This window comes from Felis catus, chromosome B4 (genome assembly GCF_018350175.1).
Source record: "Felis catus isolate Fca126 chromosome B4, F.catus_Fca126_mat1.0, whole genome shotgun sequence".
Lineage (NCBI taxonomy): Eukaryota > Metazoa > Chordata > Mammalia > Carnivora > Felidae > Felis > Felis catus.
In genome coordinates this window covers 22,154,022-22,181,291 of record NC_058374.1, presented here as the reverse complement: position 1 = coordinate 22,181,291, position 27,270 = coordinate 22,154,022, and the positions used below count along the sequence as shown (strand labels likewise).

The 27,270-nt window shown below is 43.3% G+C and overlaps 1 protein-coding gene across 4 annotated transcripts in view; it reads left to right on the top strand.

The window, feature by feature from the left end:
* Nucleotides 1-2,196: 2,196 nt before the first annotated feature.
* Nucleotides 2,197-27,270, top strand: part of CB4H10orf67 (chromosome B4 C10orf67 homolog) — a 168,833-nt gene continuing 143,759 nt past the window's right edge. For 2 of the 4 annotated variants that reach the window (XM_019834072.3, XM_023256424.2), the window contains exons 1-3: nucleotides 2,197-2,678; nucleotides 18,969-19,089; nucleotides 26,528-26,671. In XM_019834072.3, the coding sequence (XP_019689631.2) occupies nucleotides 2,500-2,678; nucleotides 18,969-19,089; nucleotides 26,528-26,671 (444 nt within the window). In that variant the 5' untranslated portion in view covers nucleotides 2,197-2,499. The remainder of the gene's footprint in view (nucleotides 2,679-18,968; nucleotides 19,090-26,527; nucleotides 26,672-27,270) is intronic. The other 2 variants (XR_006600351.1, XM_019834070.3) reach the window with 2 other exon arrangements.

Here is a 27,270-nt window from a genome sequence, read left to right as displayed (position 1 = left end):
TTTTCAACGTTTTTATTTATTTTTGGGACAGAGAGAGAGACAGAGCATGAACAGGGTAGGGGCAGAGAGAGAGGGAGACACAGAATCGGAAACAGGCTCCAGGCTCCGAGCCATCAGCCCAGAGCCTGACGCGGGGCTCGAACTCACGGACCGCGAGATCGTGACCTGGCTGAAGCCGGACGCTTAACCGACTGCGCCACCCAGGCGCCCCAGACATTTCACCTTTTTAAAAATGGAAAACTTTAAACAGTGTATTCCTTAGCTATGGTTTAGAAAGGAGGGACCCGCTTTGTTACAGGCCTGGTTAGGATCTGTTTTACCATGGGCTGCCTGAGCCGTGTGCTTTTCTTCCTTTATAGATTGCTCCCCACCATCCTGAGAAAGGTTGATTAGCCAGTTTTTACTGGTGAGGAAAAAGAGGCTTGGAGACGTTAAATCAATTTTCCAATGTTCTAAAGCAGCTAAATTTCACAGGATTTATTTATTTTTAATGTTTACTCCAGAGCTCGTGAGCTTTCCACTCAAAACCATCAATTAATTCATCATGCGATACAAGAGCCTGGATTTAGTATGACAAATGCTTTGACAGGGCCAACCCCAGTTGTTTATAGGTGAGAACATGATCTGAAATGACCAGTTTTACAAGGCAGAAGGCCTGAGAGGTAAACGTAGGTAACTGACAACAAGAGAAGTGCGTTAGGTAGTTAATAGTTTCAAAAACAATCCTGCTCATAACTTGGTCTCCCAGACACTGAAATCTGAAACTCTTTGATATGCTCTAGCAAGGCTTGAAACAAAGAAGTTTTGTTCAGTCCATGTTTTCGTGGGATGGTGTAACTATGTCCGTATCAGCCAACAAATGCTGCACAGAGCTGACCAATGACTCATGAAGTCTACCGTGAGATGTCCCTCTTCAGTTTCAAAATACTCACTTTGAATTGCATTAACGGAAGCAGCCAACAGCTTGTCACGGTCTTTTCACCACCTTAGCCCAGTCCTAACCAGATCACATTTTTTTTTAAATAACAGACTTCTAAGTTTTTTTTTTCCCTTTGAGATAATACGTTTTATTTATTTTTTAATAGAATTTATTGACAAACTGGTTTCCATACAACACCCAATGCTCGAGACAAAGCATGAGAGGGGGAGGGGCAGAGAGAGAGAGAGAGAGAGAGAGAGAGAGAGAGAGAGAGAGAGAAAGGGAAACATAGAATCCAAAGCAGGCTCCAAGCTCAGAGCAGTCAGCACAGAGCCCGAATTGGGACTAGAACCCATGAACCGAAAGTCAGACGCTTAACCTACTGAGACACCCAAGGTGCCCCTAACCAATTTACATTTTTAATTTTACCTATTAGATTTTTTACCTTTTAGAATTTTTATGTGCACTGTGATAAAAAAAAATCACTTAAGATAATTATAGATTTATACATTTCTCTCTTTTAATATACTTTTTGATTATGATGAAATTTCCCTCAAGAGACTTAGAAGTTAGATTTTGAAAATAAAAATCTACATAAAATAAAAGTAACGCTTTCTGTCTTCACCTTCTCAAAGGAAAAGAAAACTTAACAGAAGATCATGTTGGCATTGGTTGCGATTAATTTTTTAGTCGTCTTCGGATTGGGGCCTTCGGTCTTTGTCTTTAAATACAAGAGCAGTGTTAACGCTACCTAATTTTCTTTTTGTAGTTTGAGCTGCCAATATGAAACTTACTTTGTTTTCACACGATTATGAGAGAAAATATTGTTTTCCTGTAGCCCATGTGTTGAAATGGAAATCTAGTCTACTTAGCTCTAAAACTAGCAAATGACATACTATGACATTAGAAACGATGTATCACCATTGTCAACACGTAATTTAGAATAACGGATGAACAACAGCTTGACCATTAAGCAGATTCTCTTACGATTTTAGACACTTTGCAACAATGAATTCCACACTACACTCCATCGCTTAAAACCTAACGCCGGAATTCTGACCTTCATACTAAGTAGGAATGTAGGCTGTTGAATGTGTGCAAAGAATTTTTTGTCCACGAACGCCTACGTCTGCGGTCAAGTGGCAGGTGTAGGCAATTCATCAGGCAGCCCTATTCCTTCTTATTAAGGCACTGCTCCGGGCGCCCGAGGGTCCTTAGGTCCCGAGCATGGCTATTTGTCGTCCGCCGGGAGGGCGCCTTTTGGCGCAGGGTGCACGGCCAGGGAGGCGAGGGTCGCCGATTTTCGTTCGAACGTCGCGTGGGGAGGGGTGTTCGTGTGAAAAGAAAGGCGCTCGGGAGAAGGGGCGGCAAGGAGAGGCGGGGGCGTGGTGGGATGCTGCAGGGGCGGCTAGACGGGTCCAGCTTTCCCGGGGACACTTCTGCGGCGGCCTGGCCGTGGGCGCCCGGGGCACAGGGCGCCGGGTCGGGAAGCCCAGAGTCAGACGCGCGGTGCCAGCCGCCCGGGCCCCTCCGCGCAGGCGCCGCCCATTCCCGCGCTCCGCCCGCCCCCAGGGGTCGCCATGGCAACGGACGCGGGGTTCTGGACTCCGACTCCCCCGAGCCCCCAGCTTCGCGGGAGGCGGCCGGCTGAGCCGCGGGCTCCGATGGCGGGCAAGGGCGACACGCCCGAGACCGAGGAGTGCTGGAAGATCCTCGAGAGCCTCGAGTCGACTATTGAGCAATGCCGCTTCAGCCCCAGGTGACCCGCGCGAGCCGCAGCGCCACCCCTCGTCCGCGCGCCCTTTTCCCGCGCCTCCGCGCCCGCGCCCCGGGCCACGGCCCTGCTGGTCTGATTTCTTAAGTGTATTCACGTAAACTGAGAGCACGGGTTCTGGAGCCAGAGGGCCGGAGTTCAAATCCTGCGACCCACTGCAGGGCCCCTGAGTTGGGCGAGTCACTTAAAAACTCTGTCTCAGTCACCTGCTGGGAAAGCGGCCGGGGTGGTGCCGAGCAGCGCCTACTTCATAGCCCACAGTGAACTTGAAATGGGTGCGTGTGGGTAACGTGTTTAGAAGTGTGCCATACATATATATACATAGTACCCTGTAGGTGTTTGCCAATATTCTAGTTATTTCTTGCTGCTTTCTTTACGTCTCCTCCCTCCTGTGACCCTTTGCCCCCGCCCCTCCCCCCGCCACATTTTGTTTGGATAACGTAGAGCTGATGTATCTGGAAAAATGTATTTTTCTTTCTGAAATCAGTAAGTGGCCGGCACTAGGTTAGCTACCGTGTGCAAGCACTTAAAATTCTCCAAGTCAGGGGTCTCACGGTGCCAGGTGGGCTGGCTTAGAGGCAAGTCCCACACACTGAGGCTCCGGAGTGAGAAGAAAGGACAAGCGCCGTGCTCGCCCGATGGTGGGGACTGACCCAGTGAGCCAGTGCTGCTTAAGTGGGTGCGTGTTAAATCAGGTTTTTTTGGTGGTTGTGAAAGTCCCATATTGCCGGTGGCACGTAATAAGCACCAGGGGCACAGTGTCTAACCTGTTCGGCTTGTTTACTGCTAGGAATGACTTCCTGCCTGGGCATTGCGTGGCGTGTGGCTCTCCCACAAAACACACCGGCCCGCTCAGCGGACAAGGTGACGTACCCGGTGCCCAGGGCATGCTTGGGGCCCAAACAAAGGAGCCGCTGATGCCCACGTGAATTCCTCTTCACCCCTAGTGCCAGGGGGACCGGGTTGGTGCTCTGGTAGAAGAGGCTGGAGTGCTGTCTGCCATCCTGGGTTTAGGGCGCAGGTTGGCACCGGGCAAGCAGCAGCCTCCACCTCCTCTGAAGCCCCGCCCTTCTAGTCAAGAAACCGATGATGAGCCAGCAAACTAGACGATAAATAAGTTAGCCTGTAAGCGCTGAGGACGGAATAGCAGGGAGGGAGCAGAGGAGCTAGTGTGTGGGGTGGGGAAGCGGATGGTAATTTTAGACACTGATGAAGTTTTAGGGTGATGGGGGCTTGGTTCGTAGGGTCCGGAGCCAACAACCAAGAAAGAATTTTGGAAGATGTCTTTGGTGCAAAAAAGTGATTTTATCGAAGCGCAGGGACAGGACCCGTGGGCAGGACGAGCTGCGCTGCAGGTGGGGGGGGGGGTGACCATTTGGTGAAGGGGGGGAGATAAAGTCTAGAGGGAGTTTCCGAAGAGAATTTCACATGCTTACTTACTTACTTACTTACTGGAGGCCTAGCTGTTGTCAAGCTAAGGTGGGTTTTCCCTCTAGCAAAGCGTTAACATTAAGACCCTCGGGAGATCCTGGACTTTTAGGCTGTTGATGGGATCGCCTTGATTGCCCTTTTCTAGTGAACAGTTTAGCCATTTGTGGTTTTTTGGTTTTGTTTTTTTTTTTGTTTGTTTGTTTGTTTTGTCCTTTCCTGTTTTGGGGTAGCTTGGAGTGTCCAAGGAATATCATACACGTCCCACCTCCGGGGGTGGGGGTGCTGTGAGCCTGTACTTTGCCCCCAGCTTGCCCCACACTCCCTCATCAACACTGTGGTCAAGGAAAGCTTCTCAGAGATGACACTGGAGTGCAGAAATGCAGGCTGGGGGTGGGGGGAAACCATTCTGATCTCTCAGGGGACAAAGTGTTCCAGGCAAAGCACAGGAAGCCAGAAGGGGTGGGGCTGGGTGTCTGGGGCCCAGCCAGGACCCCTGTGTGCCTGCAGCAGAGAGAGGGGAGCGCAGTGGAGAGGAGGTCAGACCTAAGGGGGACAGTGCCAGACGGTGGTGTGGGACCTGGATCATCAGAAGGACCTCAGCTTTGACTTTCAGTAAGGTATCAGATGTGCTTTTTCAGCACCGCCAAGCAATTCTCCAAATGTCAGCACTGACTGAGTGTCCTACACTTTAACTCAGTGCTGACACTGCTACCTAGAGACAGCCTCAGACACCACAGGTCAAGGGCTCAGGCCCACCAGCCTGCTCTCCCCCACCCCACTTCAGGTGCCAGTTGCAAATCCAGGTTGTTACCTGTGCTTCTGACCGTTCAGCCTTAAGTGAGCGGTTCCCCTAACTCCCTCTGTGGGTTCAATTAATTTGCTAGAGCCACTCCTAGAACTCAGGGTAGTAAAGGAGACAAATACATACATGACCAGATATAGAGACACATAGGGTGAGGTCTTGAAGGGGCCAGAGCACAGAAACTTCTCTCCCCGTGGAGTTTGGAGTGTGCAACCCTCCTGGCACCTGGCTGTGTTCTTGTTCATCAACCCAGAATCTCGCTGAGCCTTGTAGTTCATATGGAGGCTTCATTACAGAGGCCCAATTGATTGAAATCATTGGCTTTTGGTGATTGGGTCTACCTCCAGCCCCTTCAGAGGGAGGTCTGGTCATGGGACTGACAGGTTCCACCCTCTAATTGTGGTTGGTTTCCCTGGCAACCAGCCTCCATCCTTAGGGGCTTTTCACAAGTCCCCTTAGGAACATCAACTAAGGTGTGGTTCAAAGGAGTTTGTTATGAATTACAAAAGACACACAGTTGACCTTTTTCCACATCGAGGCTATTTCAGGAACTGAGGACAAAAGACCAAATATAACAAAAGATGATCCTATTGCCCTTGTCCTTCAAGAAATTCCAAGGGTCTTGGGAGCATTGAGGCCGGAACCTCGGATGAAGACCAAAATATATATTTCCTATTATAAATCACACTGTCAAAGATAGGAAGCCATTGCGGGTGGGGGTGGGGTGGGGATTGGAACAGAGGAACAATTTCATCTGATGAATCTTTCAACTGGATTACTCTGGCTGCTGTTTTGATAGTAGATTATAATGAAGATAAGGGCAGAAACAGGTAGACCAGCTAGGTGGTATGGGGGGAAAATCATTTTGCCTTCACCTTTCTGTGTTCTCAGATGAGACCAACCCCATAATAAGAGATAGATTAACAGGAAAAGACAAACAAACAGAAGTTTAATAGGGTGTAGGCCCCTTGTATACACACACGAGAGATACCCAGGAACACTGAGTAACTCCTCGAAATGGCCCAGCCAGCACCTTAAATACCATCACCTAAACACAAAAGATGGAGGTTGGGTAGAGGGGAAGAGTGAGGTATGGGAGATTGTCCATGGCTGTTATGCAGATTTAAATTGGTGCCTTCTTACTGGTAAGCTTCTCCTGTGATTTACTCATCCTTTTCTGCCTGGTCTGGAGAGGAAGACACTTCCAAATGGCAATATTTGTAAATGGAAATTTATAAAATATATTATGTAATATATGTAATATAAATATACATAAAGAATATGGTATATTCTTTATAAATGTAAATTTACAGAAGGATAACTTCTGCTTTGTTTTCAGAGCTTCTCTTGTGTCTGTAGTTCTCAGAATAATTGACTCACAATAATCCTCATGCCAAAGAGGCATACTTTGAGGAACCATATTCTGCTTCTCTTTCAAGTCTGATGTCCAGAAGAGAGGTCCAGGCTGGCTACATCAATTTGGGAGTAATTAGCACAGAGACAGAGAGGCTGGAGGACTTGGCGAGATCACCTAGGAAGTGGGCATAACAAAGAGAAGTCTCTTTGAGCCTGGGGTACATCACAGTTGTGTATTCTTGGAGGAAAGAAAGAGGGAAGCAATGTTTTTCTTATTTCAAATTGAACGGCACGCCACGGTGAAAGTTTAGCATGCCGAATGCCATCTTCTTCGACTAATTCATTAATGAGCATTTGTTAGGGTAGTCTATTCTGGGATTCAGTAAGAAGTATCATTGCATCCTATTAATAAATATTCATGGGTCTGTTTTCTATAATAAATTTACATGTTGATTTTGTATCTAGTTTATTAAAAAAAAACAACACAATCGTCATCTTTCCAAGATTGTATTTTATGCACAACAACCAAGCCATTATTCAGAAGTTGACTTGCTGAGACTATAAATAAGGACTGTGTAGGAACCACTTAGCTAATTTGTTGTGATGTGGGTTTCCATTCTAGGCACGGGGGCTGCCATTTAAAATTAGAGACATTTGGAATGTGACGGGAAACTGAAGAATGAACCGTCATGTTTCACTTAGATCCTGAATGAGCCAGATCTTTCTGAGTCGATTATACAAAAATTTAAGACTCGAGAGACCTTGGAGCCGTGAGCCTGTTCCCACTAGGGATGGAGAACTGGAATCTGTCACTTCAGGCTTATGATTCTAGAGGAGTTATTTCCTCTCTTCAAATCCTGGTTTCTACATCTTCAAAACAAGAAAGTCAGTATCTCTCTTATGAAATTATTGGGAGGATAACCTGAAGGGAAAATGTGCATGTTAATGCATATATCTTAACAACCACACGGGACCAGTTAAGCACTCAATACATAGTGCTTAATATAATTTTTAGATGCTCTGTAGGAGGTATCTATAGAATTTTTGGACTTGATTTTAAAGCATCGTATTGTAGTATTATAACATTATGGCACCAGAAGGAATAACTGAAAACGTTATGCCAAGTATGTAAATCATATCCTGAAAATATATGTATTGGAGGTGTTTTAAAAATACTTCTAACTTATTTTTACCAGCGTTATTGGCATGTAATTGACATGTAACATTATATATGCATAATAACTACCCACATTCCATAAACCTACTGTCCACAAAAGATTTTTTTGCTTAAAATGGAAAAGAAAGAACATACATGTTCAAGCTTAATGAAAAATGAAGTTGAATAATAAAAAAGAGCTACTTGGCACCAGGGAGGGTAAAAGATTGCATTTCTAGACTGGAGGATGAAGCATTGAGGTCTGTGAAACGTGCAGCATTGTAGAATATAAACAAGTTAAGTCGTTGTTCGTATTTATTATATCACTGTAGGACTCGGGATCTAGACAAGAGGGAGAAACCTTGCCAGTATTTGAATGGGGGAATATTTCCCGTTCCTTATTAAATTTTAAGTATTTTAACTAGTAAAAGTACGAGAAGTAAGTGAGAGGATTCATTTTCCAAAATACCAATAAAAGCCGTGCTGTCTAGTTAGCAATAGATTTACAACCTATTGGAAAGATGTACGAACCCCCCACCCCCAAATGGAGTCCCAAACCCCTAGACACTTCACCTCCCGGTTCTTCTTCCCTCTCCATCTTGCAGGCTTATTTTCGTGGGCTTTGCAATGAGCATGCACCAAAGAACTGAAGTCTCTGTGGCTCCTCAAGGAATGTACTTTGGGGCTTACATGGGCGTGGGGCGGGGGGTGCTGGGTAAGGCTGTAACGTCTGTAGTACTCAGCCAATGGGGAGTCAGGGGAGGAACTTGCACACTAGGAGATAAATTGCCTGCTGTAACTGCCTGTCTGTCAGACACCCGCTCTTGCAAGAATGTTGACCAAAGCCTCGCCTCACTGTGCCTGAGTCTCCATGTCCCTCCTTTGATGGGGCTTATTTCCCACAAAAAAGGCAGTAACGTTGGTAAAAGAAGACTTTAAGCAGTATCCTCACAGCAATCGAAGAATGGAGCTGTGATCCCAAGGGCAGAGGGAGAGTAAAAAAGAAAGGAACTAAGAATTTAGAAGACCCTCACTTCCACCCCGTCCCGGTCCAAAGCGGATGTTCAGACCTCTTGGGAGAGAGCATGGCTGGTGGCAGAGAAACTTGTCAGAGTGGTGGTGAGTGGCCAAGAGACTTGGGGGAAGATGTAGGCAGGCTGAGGTTCTTTACCCAGCTGGGAGATCCACATCTTCATTCCTGAAGGTCCTGAGTTCTGAAAAAATAACTTTCCCAGGGTGCCTGGCTGGCTCAATCAGTGGAGTCTGTGACTCTTGATCTCAGGTTTGTGAGTTTGAACCCCATGTTGGATGTAGAGATTATTTAAAATCTTAAAAAAATAAATAACTTTCCCTCTACCCTTCTAGGCAGGTTCTTGGCTGAGACCCCTGTAGGAAAAGACAGATTACTCGTAGAAAAACAAAGAGAAGTTTAATAACATGTATACCTCCTGTATGCATGGACCCCAGCAAATTTAGTAACCCCCCAAATGGCCCAAGCTACCACTTTAAATACTATCTCCACCTAACGACAAAAGAAGGTGTTGGAGGGCGAAGAGGGAGCCAGTTGTGGGAGGTTACCAAGCAAAGCACAGTAAAGGAGGGTATGGTTGTTATGCAGATTTAAGTCCTTGCCTTGTTAAATTTCTAGAGATTTAGTCTTCCTTCTCTTGCTGGTACAGCTTGGGAGACACCTTTACAAATGGAGATAACCCTCATAAATGTACATGTCCCTTACAAAAGGGCAATTTATGCTCTGTTTTCAGAGCTTCTGTCCCTGCTGGTCCTCAAAAATAACTCGCTCAAGATAATCCTTATACCAAAGAGGCATGCTTTGGGGTGGCAAATTCTGCTCCCCTTCAGCATGGAAATGCTAAAAAGCACCCCAGAGAATCCCCTGGGTTCCAAACGTAGCCTTCCCTGACTCCACTGTGTACCAACAACCCCCTTAGCCCCTTTGTAATCAGAATCAACCATTTCAGCCAGACCCCATTCTCTCCAATTTGGTTCAAGGGCAAAAGGATAGGGAAGTGGCCAGGTAACCGTTCAATTAAATCTCATCTAACCCGCTGGAATTATTGTTGTGTTTCTGGGTGGAAGTAGTCACCCCCTGAAAATGAAGACCTCCAAGCCAGCAGATCATCAAGTTGCTGGGACAGGAAGCAGTACTTTAAGGAGTGGGTTACGAGGTATCCTAGTGAGAGGAGCCACTTTACTTCTGTCTCTCGGTTCCTGGACCCGTGGCTGTGGGGATGAGAGCACCACATGCTGATTCAAAGCATATACTGTATCCTGTAAGACAGAAACACATCCTCGCATGGGTTTGTCTCTCAGATGCCGTAACGGAATCTGCAGTAAGCTATTTTACCCTTCCATTAGGCCAGCCACTACTGGGTGATGGGGTATGTGATCAGACCAGTCATTTCCACGGGCATGAGCCCGTGGCTCCACTTCTGCTGTGAAACGCGTACCTTCTGATAGAAGTGCTTGTGTGCACCATGTCGCGATGGCGGATGAGGCCTTCTGTGATGGATGGTGGTTCTGGCAGATGCATTATGACCAGGGAATGCAAACCCGTGTGCAGAATACGTTTATGTCCATCCCAGGGAGGATGATGGAAGAGGTTCAGTGTTACCCAGCTGGTACCCGCCCCCCCGGTGAACACTGCCATGTTAGGAACTCAGGATTGGTGTGTGTTGTTGGCTGAGTAGGCCCTCAGTGCTTGCAGCAGCCAGGCCATCCTCCGCAAGGGGAAGTCCACGTCACTGAACTCCATCCCTGCCACCATAGCCATTTCGTTCAAGGGCCGCTGAGCGAGCGCGGGGTTGGTTGCAGAAACTAACCAGCTGCTACCCCCAAAGGATGTCATTTTGCCTCCTTGATCACTGAATACTTTCTCTGTGGTAGATTCCCTTTCGTGAGCATTCACAAGGGGCACAAGTATCATTATAGCCTGGGCCTGTTCTTAAAAGTTCATCCACAGAACTCTTCCCCAGACTTTCTTGTCACCAACTTCTCAGTCTTCTTCCTACCAAGTTCCTGACCATTATCCACTTAAAACTTGAACAACAGAACGTAAATTAATACAGATACGCAGTCCTGGCTGTCTCTCATCCAGAAAAAGTAAACAACCAAATGTACTGCATGAAAGTCTATTCAGTGGAAGGATTTTCCTTCATGGCTGTCCTTCACGGTCACCTCTGAGCAGGGCTGTGGGACTAAAGGTATCCCCCTTCTGACGGCAGCACCCTCTGTTAACCAGGCTTGAGTTCTTCTTCCTCAATCAACTGATCATACGGAACTGCCCATGAGGCCGTAGCCGTGGACTGAGGGGGAAGAGGCGATGCAGCGCGAGCCACATGCTCCCTGTAAATGCTGTCCCTTCTCCTTGAGCCTGGTCTCTTACATGTCCCTTCCATCTTATGAGACTGAAGCTGCCTATGCCCAATTTTACGGTTTGGTGGGTCAGATAAAACCCAGTTTGTCATGGGAAACTCAGGCCTGCTGACTCACGGTGACGTATTCAGTCTTTTCCAGGCCCAGTAGCAAGCCAGGGCTGTTTCTCAGAAGGATAATAGTCATCTGTACAACAAGGCCTAAGATTTGCTCTGAAATCCTAGAGGTCTCTGCTGTGATTTTCTTAGTGGTGCTTGCCACAGGCTCACAGATCATCCCCGTTTGTCATAGGCACTCATGAGAGCCATTTTATCTGCTGGATCATAACATCCAAGCGGAAAAGCAGCTTGTGCTACAGTCGAGATTCTCTTATGCTGGGCTCCCCTAAAAACTGGCAGCCTAGGGCGCCTGGGTGGCGCAGTCGGTGAAGCGTCCGACTTCAGCCAGGTCACGATCTCGCGGTCCGTGAGTTCGAGCCCCGCGTCGGGCTCTGGGCTGATGGCTCGGAGCCTGGAGCCTGTTTCCGATTCTGTGTCTCCCTCTCTCTCTGCCCCTCCCCCGTTCATGCTCTGTCTCTCTCTGTCCCAAAAATAAATAAACGTTGAAAAAAAAAAAAAAAAACTGGCAGCCTTACCTGTGACTTGGGAAATGGGTTGAAGTAGCATATACAAATGTGGTATATGTCGCTTCCAAAGTCACACTTCATGGTTCATTAAGGCCTAAAATACTGACAGTTCTTCCTGGTTGAAGGTGGTGAAATTTGAGCTTGCTTGAAGAATGCATATGACTTTTCAAAAATCATTTACTTTGGGGGCGCCTGGATGGCTCCGTCTGTTAAACATCTGACTCTTGATCTCAGCTCCGGTCTTGATGTCTCTCTCTCTCTCTCTTTTTTAATGAGTTTATTTATTTTGAGAGAGACAGAGACAGCACAAATTAGAGGGAAGCAGAGAGAAAGGGACAGAGAGAATCCCAAGCAGGCTCCATGCTGCCAGCACAGAGCCTGATGCAGGGCTAGAAAACACGAAACCATGAGATCATGACCTAAACTGAAACCAAGAGTTGGACGCTCAACTGACTGAGCCACCCAAGTGCCCCAGCTCAGGTCTTGATCTCTCGGTCATGAGTTCAAACCCCACCCCCTCGCCCCCGTTGGGCTCCATACTGGACATGAAACCTACTTAAAAAAAAAAAGATTAGTCTGAAATTACTTTGAATCTACAGAAAAGTTACCAGAACAGAACTAAGATCTTTCATATCCCCTTCACTGAGATTCTTCGATTCTTAACATTTTACCGTATTTGTTTTTCCTCTCTCTCCCTGCTTCCTCCTCCTCCTTGTCCCCTCCCTTTGTACACATTCACACATATAAAAACTCATACACTCATAATTGTTAGTCTTTTTCAAACATTTTGAGAGTAACTCTAGAATTGGTGCCCACCACTGCTAGGTATTACGGTACGATTTTCCTAAAATGGATATTCCCCTATATAACTAGCACACAGCTCTCAAAATCAGGAAGCCGACATTAGCCCAGCACTACAACGGGCCCCTTCAAGTTGTGCCAGGTGTACTAACAATAACTTTTTCCTTTTTTGTTCAGGATCCTGTCTACGTATGTGTTGTGTTTAGCTATCCTGGCCCTTCAGGCACATTCAGTGCGGAAGAGTTCCTTAGCCTCTCCCTGGCGTTTATGTCCTTGACACTTTTAAAAAGTATTGACTTCAGATTTTGTAGGATGACCACCTCTATCTGATGTTTTCTTGTAACCAGACTCAGGTTATGCATTCTTGGCAGGAATGCCCCAGAAATGGAGATAGGCTCTTTCCAGGGCATCAACTTCAGTGGGCAAATGTCATTCAGTCTGTTTCCCCATTGGGGCTTTAACTTTGACCTTGCTGGGTTGGTGTTTGCCGGGGTTCTCTATCATAAATTTACCATTCTTCCCTTTGTAATAAATTATTATTTGGGGGGCACCTGGGTGGCTCAGCCAGTTAAGCGTCCTGCTCTTGATTTCGGCTCAGGTTATGATCTCAAAATTTGTGAGACTGAGCCCCGTGTTGGACTCTACTGGGACAGAACACAGCCTGCTTGGGATTCTCTCTCTCCCTTGCTCTCTGGCCCTCCCCCATGTGTACGTGCTCTCTCTAAATAAATAAATAAGCATTAGAAAAATTTTATTTTGTGAGTAGATATTACAAAATCTCCTTCCCCCCCCCCCTTGCTTCACTGAGATATAGTTGACACTTGACATTGTGTACGTTTAAGATGTATAATGTGATGATTTGGTATACGTATATATTATAAAGTGGTTACTGCAATAAAGCTAGTTAAAACATCCATCACCTCACATAATTACTTGTGTGTGTGTGTGAGGACATTTAATATTCACTCTCTTAGCAACTTTCAAATATACAGTACAGTACTGTTGACTGTAATCACTATGCTGTACGTTAGATCCCAGAACTTCTTTCTCTTAAAATTGGGAGTTTGACTAACATCTCTCCATTTCCCCACCCTTCAGCCTCTGCAGCCACCATTCCTTTTTCTGTTTCTGTGAGTTTGGCTCTTTTAGATTCCACATATAAGTGAGATCATACAGTATTTGTCTTCCTCTGTCTGTCTTATTTTACGGAGTGTAATGGCCTCAGTGTTCATCTATGCTGTCACACAAATGGCAGAGTTACCCTTTTTTATGGTGGAATAATATTCCATCGTATATAAACATTATATTTTCTTTATCCACTTACCCATTAATCGGCACTTAGGGTGTTTCCATCTCTTGGCTATTTTTTTTTTCAACGTTTATTTATTTTTGGGACAGAGAGAGACAGAGCATGAACGGGGCAGGGGCAGAGAGAGAGGGAGACACAGAATCGGAAACAGGCTCCAGGCTCCGAGCCATCAACCCAGAGCCCGACGCGGGGCTCGAACTCACGGACCGCGAGATCGTGACCTGGCTGAAGTCGGACGCTCAACCGACTGCGCCACCCAGGCGCCCCTCTTGGCTATTTTGAATAATGTTTCAGTGAACGTGGGGTGTAGATACTGAGATAATGACCTAATTTCCTTTGGATATATACCCAGAAGTGGGATTGCCAGTACATAAGGTAGTTCTATTTTTAAGTTTTTGAAACAATTTCTTAAATTTTGATTAAGAAAAATTCTCTTAATAAAAATTTCGCTGACCAGCCTTACCTGTCACTGATGACTCCCACCTTAATGAGTCGCCTCTGTTGGGGGTTGCCAAATGCTGGTTCCCTAGTTTCATCATTCTTTTTTACATTCATTACATTAATGTACCCAAGTCTCCCGATCATTCTGGCTCTGCGATGCTGTTCCTGTTTCTCACACTACCCTACATTCTTGGCTACTGGGCCTACTGGCCTTTTCCCCTGCATGGCTTCCAACCTTTCTCATGGGGAAATTGACTCTTGTCATTGACCACGATGTTGATTCCTCTACTCTTGCGAGGGAAGGGAATGGAAGGAAAAGGAAGTTGGAAAAGATAGTGACTACATATGGTTTCAATAGGTGAAACTGTGGGGAAACTGTATCTTAGGCTATGGGTACTACCAAGGTACAGATGTATTTTGAGAACATTTAATAGGTGACCATGGTACATAGTGTATATGCAATGAGAGGTGAGTTCATCGCTGCCTCAGAATATATAACATATTTTTGTTCACGTGTTTACTGGTTGTCTTTCCCTTTAGAATGTAAGTTCCGTGAGAACAAAGACTTTGCCTTGTCCACTCCTGTTAGCTTTGGTGCCCAAAACAGGGTCTAGCAAAAAGTAGGTACTCAGTTATTCTTTGTTAAATGTGTGAAGCTCAGACAAGTAGTTTGCACCCATATTTTGAAGGTCAGAATAAGAAGACTGTATTTAATTCTCTTTGACAAGGGAAGACGGTCAAAGTCTTTTATAGCAGGATAGTGAAACAACCAAGGTTTTTGTAAAATACCTCTAGGGATAATGGGAATGATAGATTAAAAAGAGAGAAATTTGGAGCCTTGTAGTAATTTTAGGAAACATTTATTATCTATATTTTATGGAATGCTTACTGAAAGTAAAATGATTTTGTTTTTATATCATGTTTTAAAAGATTTCAGGGGCACCTGGTGGCTCAGTAAGTTACGTATCTGACTTTGGCTCTGATCATGATCTCACGGTTCGTGATTTCAAGCCCCCCCGCCCCCGCTTCGGGCTCTGTGCTGACAGCTCGGAGCCTGGAGCCTGCTTGGGATTCTGTGTCTCCCTCTCTCTCTGCCCCTCCCCCGCTCATGCTCTTGTGTGTCTCTCTCAAAAATAAACATTAAAAAAATTTAAAAAATTCTTATCATAGATAATAAGATTCATCCATTTCTATAGTGTAGTATACTGAATTTTAACATAATATACTGAATTTATACATAAATATACAGTATATACATAAATATACTGAATTTTAACATAATAATTACAACTTGGTGGTTTTCACAAATTATTTTCAAAAATGGTTGTAAATGTCAGGTAAACAAAGCTTTAAATATTGGTGATCTTTTTAGTTAATTGCTATATCTTAGTCATAAAAAAATTCAATACAGAGGTGTGTGGCTGGTTCAGTCAGAAGAACATGCACCTCTTGATCTCAGGGTCATGAGTTTGAGCCCCATGTTGGGTGTAGAGATTACTTAAATAAAAAACTTTTTAAAAATAAAATAAATATAAAAAATTCAATACAAGAAGCATTTATTGAGAGGATTTATGGGTCAGGTACCTGTCAAGGACTCTGCAGTGTTTGAGATCTTACCCTACTTATAAGCTAACAAGTTTGCTTGTTTCATGGCTGTCAGCAGAAGACACAAGACTCCTGGGTCAAAGACAAAGGACTTTATCATCATTGCAAAAGAACTATCCGGACTTTCATGCTTATTTCTGATGATTTGCCATGCCCCCGCAGTGCCATGAGGGTAACACTAAAGACCCATCATAGATACCTATATACACAGCGTGTTGCATTAAAGGAGGGGGATCCCTGAGCTCGCCACTCTTTATAGTAAACAGTATCAGCCTGCTTCTTGGCAGAGGAAAGGCATTACCTCATCCTTCAAGATTGCTCACTGCAAACTCAACTCTGAGGAATGGCCTGCGGAAAGAGTGGTCAGGATTTTGCATTCTTGGCATACGCAGAAAGAATGTACAGGGACACTCAGGGACCAAGGAGATGGCCTCTTCCAATAGTACTGTGTTAGTGCGAAAAAGATACAGACTCCTAAAATGAAATTCGGCCAAATCTAAAATACAATTTTCTGTGGAAAAACACGGGAAATATTAGGTGGAACTGAGGTATACAGCATTACCGGTGCTCCCTCCCCATCTGGATAACACTACTGATGAGATTTGTCATCAGTCTGATATTGATAAGTGTGCGGAAGATGAGTTGAAAATTTAGTGGGAGTAGTTGAAAATCATTATTTTAAGTGCTTAAAAATTTATGAATTTAAATTCAGCCTTTCTTGGTTGAATATTACTAGACTACAATGGTTTTTTCCAAACGTGATGAAAAAAATGATACTTCAGACCATAATAATGATAGTAACAATTGCCACCACAACACCAATAGCAGTGAACATTTCTTTTTTTTAATGTTTATTTATTAATTTTTGAGAGAGAGACAGAGTGTGAGCAGGGGAGGGTCAGAGAGAGAGGGAGACACAGCATCTGAAGCAAGCTCCGAGCTAGCAACACAGAGCCCCGTGCGAGGCTCGAACCCACGAACCGTGAGATCATGAGCTCAGCCAAAGTCGGATACTTAACCCACACTGAGTCACCCAGGAGCCCCAGCAGTTAACATTTCTTAAGGGCTTACTATGTGACATGCATCATTCAAAGTGCTTCTGGGTATTAACACACTAATCCTGACAATAACTGTATGAAATAGGCACTATTTTTTTTTTCATAAGAAGAAATTAAGGCCCAGAAAGGTTAGGTAATTTACATCGTATCACATAGCTGGAATACCAGGAAGCGTTCAGCCGCGATTAACAGAAACTCTCAACAATTGGTGCGTTTATTATATGATGCAGGATGACCAGAGGTATGGCGGATTTTAGAGCTAGTTGATTCGATGGCTAAACAAAGTCATCAGTGAAAATTACTTGTTTTTTTTTTTTTTAACAGCTCATCATTCATGTACGAGCTTTGCCCTCTGACTGGCCCCACTTGTGGTCACCAGATGGCCGTGGCACTCCTTGGCATCGCTTCCACGCAAGGCAGTGTTCGGTCACAGAGGAAAACTCTCCCCTGGTGCCCTGTCGGTGTCGGAGTGCACAAAGCTTTCCCACAAGCCCCCAACGTATCTTTCCTCGGGTCATTCTTGCCAGAAGCAAGTTCCACACCCTCCCCTAAAACATCTGCCCAGAAGAATGGGATCTCTGTGATGGAGACAAGACAAGAGTTACCCTCGACACTGGGAATATGATCACCCTGCCCTGATTTCTGTGGGAGATACATGTGAGACTCTGCCAGCAAATCAGGAGGGAAAGGGTTGCAGGGGGGCGCTCCCAGCAGGGTCAGCTGGTCAGCAGACAACGGAAAGATAGAAGCACTCTGTCTTCTTCGGGGCCTGCCCTGAAAAGTCTAGTGATTCTCCTTGGGCTTTCATGGCTTTCTTTGTTGAGCTGACATTTTAGAAGCTGGTAGTTGTGGTAAGGTTGATCACATTGACGGAGTGAATCCAGAAAATTGGCTTTCTTTTTACTGTTTACGATAGCCATCATTCAAGGTCGGTAGGAAGAGTTTACAAATACTTAAACTCCTTGCCTACTCAGATTTCTCAAGAAACGGAGTCTGAAAATCAGATACAGTATGGTGGTGTCATGATCCCCAAAGAAGAATCCTCAAATTGTTTGGTTCCGGGAACTGTGATCGTTCCTGGGGACCTCAAAGAGCTTTAGTTGATGCCTATTCGTGGTAACCGTATTAGAATTTTACAAGGAGAAGTAAAGAATATACGTAAATTAATTCATTGAAAATAATGGTAAACCAATTCTATGCTAATGTAAATAACACAGTTTAAAGAAAAATGAACTTGATTTTTGAAAACAAGAACTTTAATGAGTATAGTGTCATTGCTTTACATTTTTGCAAACCTTTTCAGTGCCCGGCTTTGTGGGGTAGCTGAATTCTCATACCTGCTTCTACATTCATGTCTTGTGCTCACATAACCTGTGGCTTCTGGAAAACTCCACTGGACGCTTGCGAGAGCGTGATGGTGGAAAAGGAAAATAAAATTTCAATGCTATCGGGGTGCCAGGGTGGCTCATTTGGTCGAGCGTCTGGCTTGATTTCGGCTCAGGTCATGATCCCATCCTTGGTCATGGAATCCAGCCCCGTGTGGAATCCAGTCCTGCCAGAGCATGGAGCCTGCCCAAGATTCTCTCTCCCTCTCCCTCTCCCCTGCTTGTGCACTCTTTCTCTCTTAAAAAAAAAAAAAATCTTAATACTATTATGAAATTAATTTTGACCTTGTGGACTCCCTGGAAGGGTGTCCTGGAACTATTTCAAGAACCCCTATCTCAAAGTATTTTTGCTTGTATGCCTGTGTATAATTTATAACAGGTTTAAGCAGTAGCACAGGTAAAACGGTAGATAGGCCATTAAAAGGAGGCTCAAATTGATCATAACTCAGAGAATGGAATTAAGATGAGTACCAGTAGAGCAATATGCCCAGTGCAAGGAATCTGATAATCCAGCAGAGTCCTGGTGAAAACCCCAAAGCATGAGCAGCTAATTCAGAACTTTCCTCACCCCACAGGTCCCTTTGAATCTTTAAAATATAATATGATTTGGGGCATCTGGGTGGCTCAGTCGGTTAAGCATCCAAATCTTGATTTTGGCTCAGGTCATGATCTCACGGTTCGTGGGTTCGAGCCCCCATCAGGCTCTATGCTGACAGTGCAGAACCTCCTTGAGATGCTTTCTCTCCCTGTCTCTTTGCCCTGCCCCACACATGCTCGCTCTCTCTCTCTCAAACTAAGTAGACTTTAAAAATATATATAACATGATTTACACAAAAATATGTGTAATAACACACATGTTAAAAGGAAATATCTATTCTATAAAGCACTTTTAATCTCCGTTTATTTTTTCCAGACTTAAAATTTCCGATGATTTGAAGATTGGCTTTTTCAGCACAGACCATGCTACTCAAACAGATTCCAATGAAATTTTGCCATTGAAAGAGTTGAGTTCATCTACAGAGAAGTTAGTACAGGTAAATCTGGATTCATTTAGAAACTTCTGAGATTATTTTAGGTGTTGTTTACCTTTATGTCTCTTTCCTTCACAGAATGGAAATGACTAAAAAATTTTAAATATTAGCATCTTTTACAAGCTGAATTGGATGAGAGCTGTGTTTTTTAAAATAATTTGTATACACTGCTGCTTGTATTTACATCATGCGCATATATGTTTTGGGAAGTGTGTTGTTACTCTCCTTGAAATTCTTTTGACATCTGTGAACATTTTCTATTTATGATACCTTCCGAGATCAGACGAGATCGTGCGCATTCAGGCTGGTATGGCCGTAGACTATTTTAAAAATTGTAAAATACTTTTGGTGTGTAGAAAAATGTGGCGAAGACTACAATGAATAACTTGGGTTACCCATCATGCAGCTTTGTCGAATCTTGACATTCCATCATATTTCCTCTGGATCTTTCTGGATTGTTAAGAAACAGCACATTTCATACACATCGGATATCAAGAGTCATTAAGGTCCCTAATCAATAAAACTGTCACATGGGATAGCATACAACTGTAAATACTCTTGTGTCCTTCGTTTCTGTTTTTTCACTCAACAATATAACTTGCAAATCATTCCATATTGATACATAGTTTCCTTGCCTATTTCAAAAGTACATCATATCATAAAATGTGCATCATTTAACTATCCCTCTATTAATGGACGTTTTGGTCATCTTAAATCTTCTACTGCGATGAATAATTCTGTACATACTCATAGGCCAGCAAATTTGTGGCATAAATTTAAAAGTGGAATTTCTGAGTCAGAGGATGTATCCATTAGTCACTTTGAAGGATATTGCCAAATTGCCCTACACGGAGATTGTACCAATTTACACCCCAACTCATAACTTTTGAAAGTTATTTTCTTACATACTTGCTAATTTATTGTCTTTCCTAATGCCTTCAGAACAGTTTTATAACTTCATTTCCTTTGCAGTTTGGCGCGTCCGAATGACTGACTTCTGGTCAGTAGAATTAGGTGGAAATATTATGTGGCAACTTTGGGGAACCTTCCTTAGTGAACAGTTCATGTGCGCTCATTTTCTGCTACTTCACTCCTTCCTCCACCTCTTCTCCCTACCTCCCTTCCTTCCTCCTTCCCACTTTCCTTCCCTTCCTTTCCTTCTTTTCCTTATTTCTGTGCCTAGAACATGGGTGCTAACGTTTGTACCGTGATTTTGAGGCAGTGCATGCAGCGGAGTGATAGAATGGGAGGGACTTGTGTCATTTTCACCACTGATTGCCCACATCAATTTCCAGTGAAAGAGAAATAATTTCTCACTGACACTTCTGTTATTTGGAGTTCTAAGATATAGCTGAACCAAATTCTGACACAATATGCTTAAATCAGATTAAGAGTGTTTCCTCTATTTTTAATTAATAAGAGGCATTTAAAAAAATATCATGAGTGACTGGATTTGAATGCTTTTCATGGATCTACTGAATCATTATGGCTTTTCTCCTTTACATGATGATGTGGTGAAAACTGATTTCTTTTTTTATTCCAGTAATCTTTTTTTTTAATTTGTTTATTGCTTAATTTATATCCAAGTTAGTTAGCATATGGTGCAACAATGATTTCAGGAGTAGATTCCTTAATGCTCCTTACCCATTTAGACCATTCCCCCTCCCGCAACCCCTCCAGCAACCCTCTGTTTCTTCTCTGTATTTAAGAGTCTCTTATGTTTTGTCCCACTCCCTGTTTTTATATTATTTTTGCTTCCTTCCCCTATGTTCATCTGCTTTGTATCTTCAATTCCTCATATGAGTGAAGTCATATGATATTTGTCTTTCTCTAATTTCGCTTAGCATAATACCCTCCAGTTCCCTCCACGTAATTGCAAATCGCAAGATTTCATTCTTTTTGATTGCCGAGTAATATTCCAGTGTGTGTGTGTGTGTGTGTGTGTGTGTGTGTGTGTGTACATCTTTTTTTGGGGGGGGGGCAGAGAGAGACAGAGCATGAATGGGGGAGGGTCAGAGAGAGAGGGAGACACAGAATCGGAAACAGGCTCCAGGCTCTGAGCCATCAGCCCAGAGCCTGACGCAGGGCTCGAACTCACGGACCGCGAGATCGTGACCTGGCTGAAGTCGGACGCTTAACCGACTGCGCCACCCAGGCACCCCTTTATCCATTTACCTGTCAATGGACATTTGAGCTCTTTCCATACTTTGGCTATTGTCAATAGCACTGCTATAAATATTGGGGTGCAGGTGCCCCTTCTAAACAGCACACCTGCATCCCTTGGATAAATACCTAGTAGTGCAATTGCTGAACCATAGAACAGTTCTATTTTTAGTTTTTTGAGGAACCTCCATGCTGTTTTCCAGAGCGGCTGCACCAGCTTGCATTGCCACCAACAATGCAAAAGAGAGCCTCTTTCTCCGCATCCTCGCCAACATCTGTTGTGGCCTGAGTTGTTCATGTTGGCCATTCTGACAGGTGTCAGGTGGTATCTCACCGTGGTTTTGATTTGTATTTCACCGATGATGAGTGATGTTGAGGAAAACTGATTTTTGAATAGTAAACCCGGAACGAACCCAGCTGGACCATAATAATTCTTTCTGCTTTCTGCATCATTTGCTATCATTTTACTAATGATTGTTTTCATTTATGTTCCTAAGAGATTGTCCTGTAATTTTCTTTTCTTCTTACACTATTGTTCAATCTTGGCACCAGGGTCTTAGTACCTTTATAAAATGAGCTGTGAGATGTTCCTGACTCTTTTCTCTGGAATAATTGACATGAGGTTGGAATTACCTGTTTCTTTATTTGTTAGAAGTCACTTGTGGGGCGCCTGGGTGGCTCAGTTGGTTAAGCGTCCGACTTCGGCTCAGGTCACGATCTCGCGGTCCGTGAGTTCGAGCCCCGCGTCGGGCTCTGTGCTGACAGCTCAGAGCCTGGAGCCTGCTTCGGATTCTGTGTCTCCCTCTCTCTGACCCTCCCCTGTTCGTGCTCTGTCTCTCCCTGTCTCAAAAATAAATAAAACGTTAAAAAAAATTAAAAAAAAAAAAGAAGTCACTTGTAAAACTGAATGTGCCTACTTTCATTGCTATTTTGATTTTGTTATGGATATATTAAGGTTTTCTTAAATCTTCTTGGGTGAGTTTTGACATTATGTTTTTCTACAAAAGTATTCAGAACGGCAAATTTTTAAATTACTGTCTTCTCTTATTATTCTTAAATCTTTATTGTATCTGTAGTTATATATTTTAAAAAACTATAATTTTGACCGCACACTTGTTTTTCCCTAGATGAATCTTGGCAGTTTTATCTATATCATTAATTTTTTCAGAGACTCAACTTTTAGATTTATTAATCTTCTCCCTCATATCTTCATTTCTAGTACATAAATTTCTTATCTTTATTATTTAATTTTTGCTGCTGTTTTGGGTTCGCTCTGTTTTCCTTTGTCTAATTGCTCGAGTTGGATCTCAGTGTCAGTTAGGATGGCATATCACTCTATTTTTAGAAAATGCAGCTATCGTGGCTCCCCTGTTTACACTCTGTCCCTCTCCCCAAAATAAATAAAACATTAAAAAAAACTTTAAGAGGCACCTGGGTGGCTCAGTCGGTTAGGCATCTGACTTCAGCTTGGGTCATGATCTCATGGTCCTTCTGTGGGTTTGAGCCCTGCGTCAGGCTCTGTGCTCACAGCTCGGAGCCTGGAGCCTGCTTCAGATTCTGTGTCTCCCTCTCTCTCTGCCCCTCCCCTGCTTGCACTCTGTCTCTCTGTCTCCCCAAAATAAATAAGACATTAAAAAAAATTTTTTTAATAAAAAATAAAAAAAAAAAAGAAAATGCAACTATTGTGCCTTAATCCCATAAGTCAGTCAGAGTTAGATAATCCATAGTTGGGGCAGTAGCTCTCTGTTGTTATCTATATACCAGACTTGTTTTATTTTTTCAAATCTCCATTATTAGTGCATGGTTTTGCTTTCATATTTCTGACCTCATCGTAGCAAGATGGCTGTTTCACCTCCAGTCTCCATTTGCTGTTCATGGAGGAAGGAGAAGATGAGAGAAGTAGAGGGGGCGGCAGCCATGTGAGGAAAGCAGAAAACCCCATAGAAAACCCCCGCTTGTTGATCGTCGGCCTTAACTGTATCCCTTGACCCCTTTGACTGGACGTTTATTTTTGAGATGCGGGGGAGGGGCAGAGAGAGAGGGAGACAGACTCCGAAGCAGGTTCCAGGTTCTGAGCTGTCAGCACAGAGCCTGACGTGGGGCTCGAACCCACGGACTACGAGATCATGACCTGAGCTGAAGTCGGACGCTTAACTGACTGAGCCACCCAAGCGCCCCTAGAGAAGAGAACATTTTAACTAGACATATTTCTGTTCCAAAAAGTCCTGGTCCTCTCAATAAGGACGAACCAGTGTAATGGATGTTGGGTTGTCGGCTACCAAAGCCTATAGATCATTGTTTTTGAGGCCCCCTCTTTCCTTTGATAAGCATTTACAGTCTTATATTTCCCATAAAGTACTTTTTTACTTTCATTCCACAAATTTTGAAATATAGTGTTTTTATTGGTATTCATAATACTAATTATTTTTATTAGTTACTGCTATTAATATTTATCGGTATTAGATGGAAATACTCTAACATTTTCCAAGTATGCTTTTTAGTGATTCTTATGTTGTTGATTTTTAACTTCCGTCCTTTGTTGTCAGTAAAAACTCTTTGTGAGACAAATTATTTGGTGTTTGTTTGCAACTTGTGTTCGTGTGAGGTCGGTCTTTGTCATTGTGCCCTGGATATGGGAAATTAAAGATACGCTGCACTTGTTAATAGTTGAGAGCGTATATATATGTATGTGTATATGTGTATGTGTATATATATGTATATGAACATATATGTATGTGAATATATACGTATGTGTATACATGTATGTATATATGTATATGAATCTATATGTATGTGAATCTATATCTATATCTATATCATCTATATCTATATTTTTACCATTCTCTTCAATACTAATATACCTATATCAACATTCTTTGATATAGTGTTTGCCTGATAAATCTTTCTCATTCTTACACTGACCTCATTTCTGTGTTGTGTCTTAGTACGTCTTTTACAAATTATATATAGCAGGTTTTAAAAATCCAACCTGAGGGCTCCTGGGTGGCTCAGTCAGTCAGTTAAGCGTCTGACTTTGGCTCAGGTCGTGATCCCACAGCTCGTGAGCTTGAGCCCCGCATCGGGCTCTGTGCTGACAGCTCAGAGCCTGGAGCCCGCTTCAAGTTCTGTGTCTCCCTCTCTCTCTGCCCCTCCCCACTCGTACTCTGTCTCTCTCTCAAAAATGAATGAACATTAAAAAAAATCTTTTTAAACATTCCTATATATATTAAACTAATAAGAGGTAAAACTAGTCTTTTATATTTGCTTGGATATTTACTATTTCCAATGCTCTTCACTCTTTCCTGAAAATCTAAGTTTCCAGCTTGTAATATTTCTTTTTAGCCTGAAGGAATTTCTTTAGCAATTCTTGACTTGGGCAATGAATTCTCATAGTTTTCTTTATTTAAAATGTTACATTGATTATAGCATTTTTGACTGGTATGTACTTTTTTACTTTTCGCTGTAACATTGCGCCTCTGACTTCCATACTTTCTAATAAGAAAACATCAATCATTTCAAAAGTTATTCCCCTGTATGTACTTGTTTTCTTTTCTGACTGCTTTCAAGATTTTCTTTTTGAGGCGCCTGGCTGGCTCTGTTGGTAAAGTATGCCACTCTTGATCTCAAGGTCATGATAGGTAGGGCATAGAGTTTACTTAAGAAAAAAAAGTGTTTTTTGTTTTTTTTTTACTTTTAGAGAGAGAGAGAGAGAAGGAGAGAGTGTATACATGAGGGGAGGGGAGAGGGGCAGAAGAACAGAGGGAATGAGAGAGAGAGAGAGAGAGAGAGAGAGAGAGAGAGTCTTAAGCAGGCTCCATACTGATGTGGGACTCAATCCCATGACCCTGGGATATGAACTGAGCCAAAATCAAGATTTGGGCACTCAGACCGATGACTAAGCCATCCAGGTGCCCCTAAAAAAAGATTTTCTTTTTACCTGTGGTTTTCAGCAGTTGAATTGTGATGTACCTAGGTGTGGTTCATATGTATTTATCCTGCATTAAGTTTGTTCAGCATCTCGAGTCTTTATCTTTCACCAAATTCGGGAGCTTTTTGGCCATTATATCTTCACAAAAACACATTGTATGTTTTGATGACGATCAGAAATGATTCTTAGTCACCATGCTAGTTATATATTTAAATGTTTGGCTAGTAAATTCACCACAAATATGAATTTTTTCCTATCTTTTCTGATTTAAAATCCACATCTTGGATGATACTTTTTGAGGTGTGATAAAGGGTTGTTGTTAATAACCCAGGTATTTTGTTCCATTCAGGAAGAAGCCACCAGGAACCTTCTCTCCCTTACTCCATTAGCATATGTTAATTTAGCAAGTTAACTGGAGTTCTCCAATGTGCACCGTATTTCAGAGGTATTCTTAAAAGGCAGGACAAGCCCCTGACCACATTCCAGACCATATGCTCATGTTGGGGAGGAGAAATTTGTATTGACCCTTCAATATTCATCTGGCTGGTCTAAGAATCAGATTGATGTTCGACAGATTAACAGGAGAAAATCAAGCAATTTTGTGACACGTACACCCCCTGCATATATAGGAGAGGCCCAGAAAAACTGAGTAACGCTGAAATGGTGGAAGTTGTCACCTTAAATACCACCTTCAACTAAACACAAAAGAAGATGTTGGGGGAGGTAGGGCACAGTTATGGGAGGTTACCAGGAAAAGCTCAATAAACAAGGGTATGGTAGTTATGCAGAGTTAAGTCAACATAGGACTTTCTAGGGGAATCTGGGTGGCTCAGTCGGTTAAGCATCCCCCATGATCTTGGCTCAGGTCGTGATATCATGGTTCATGAGATCAAGTCCCACATTTTGGGCTATGTGCTGACAGCACAGGGCCTGCTTGGGATTCTCTCTCTCCCTCTCTCTCTACCCCTCCCCTGCTCACGTGCGCTCTCTCCCTCTCTCTCTCTCTCTCTCTCAAAAATAAATAAATAAACCAAAAAAAAAAGGGTCTCTAAAGATTTTGCGTCATGCCTCTCTTGCTGGTACAGCTAAAGAGACACCCTTAACAAGTGGTGATTTCCCTTATAAATGTAAATGTCTCTTATAAAAGGGAAGCTTATACTCAGTTTTCAGAGCTTCTCCTGTGTTTGCAGTGTCTTAAAAATAATCAGCCTAAAATAATCAGTTTGCCAAAGAGGCTTACCTTGCAGTGGCAAAATTTGCTTCTCTGTGCCCGGAACCAGGCAATGTGCTAGAACCTTTACACAGAGCGCCCTTACTCTCTCCAACAATGTATGTTTTTTCCATTTGTAGGTCATTAGATCTCTTCAGGTGGATTTTGGGTTCCTCAGAGAACTGCTTCAGCTGAAGTTTGAGGACCGTCTTAAAGAGGAGTCTTTCAACCTGTTCACTGCTCTACATGACAGGATCCTAACAATCGAAAAACACTATCGAGAGGTACAAACTTTCTCATTTCCATTGTTTTATATGGCTTGATCGCCTGCTTAGGTAGATACCTAGTGCAGTTTTGAATTTAGCAACTCATGAGGGCGATTTTATTTGCCTACGTTGTGTCTTGTAGAGTAGATAATGCAAATAATAGCTTTACTTTGTGTCAGAAACTTTGTGAGTGCTCTGTACACAAATTAATTTAATTCTCACACTCACCTCATAAAGTAGGTGCGATTATTATTATCCTTCTTTCACAGATGAGGAAACTGAGGCCCAGAAAGCTTAATTCACTTGCTCAAGGCCACCGGTTAAAGCAAAACATCAGAGTTTATGTTCCCAGCCAGCCAGTTTGATGCTTGAGATCTGACTCTTAAGCACAATTTTATATCATCTTATTTGTGCTTATTATCTCTGTAGGAGCCAAAGGCTTGAAAATTCTGCCGTTTCAAGGAATTTCCTAAAATCTTTGGTCAGGTTAGCGTACGTATCTGTCATTAAGAACAGGTATGGGGGGCGCCTGAGTGGCTGGCTGAGTCAGTTGAGCATCCGACTCTTGATTTCGGCTTGGGTCGTGATCTCAGGGTTTTGGGATCGAGCCCCATGTT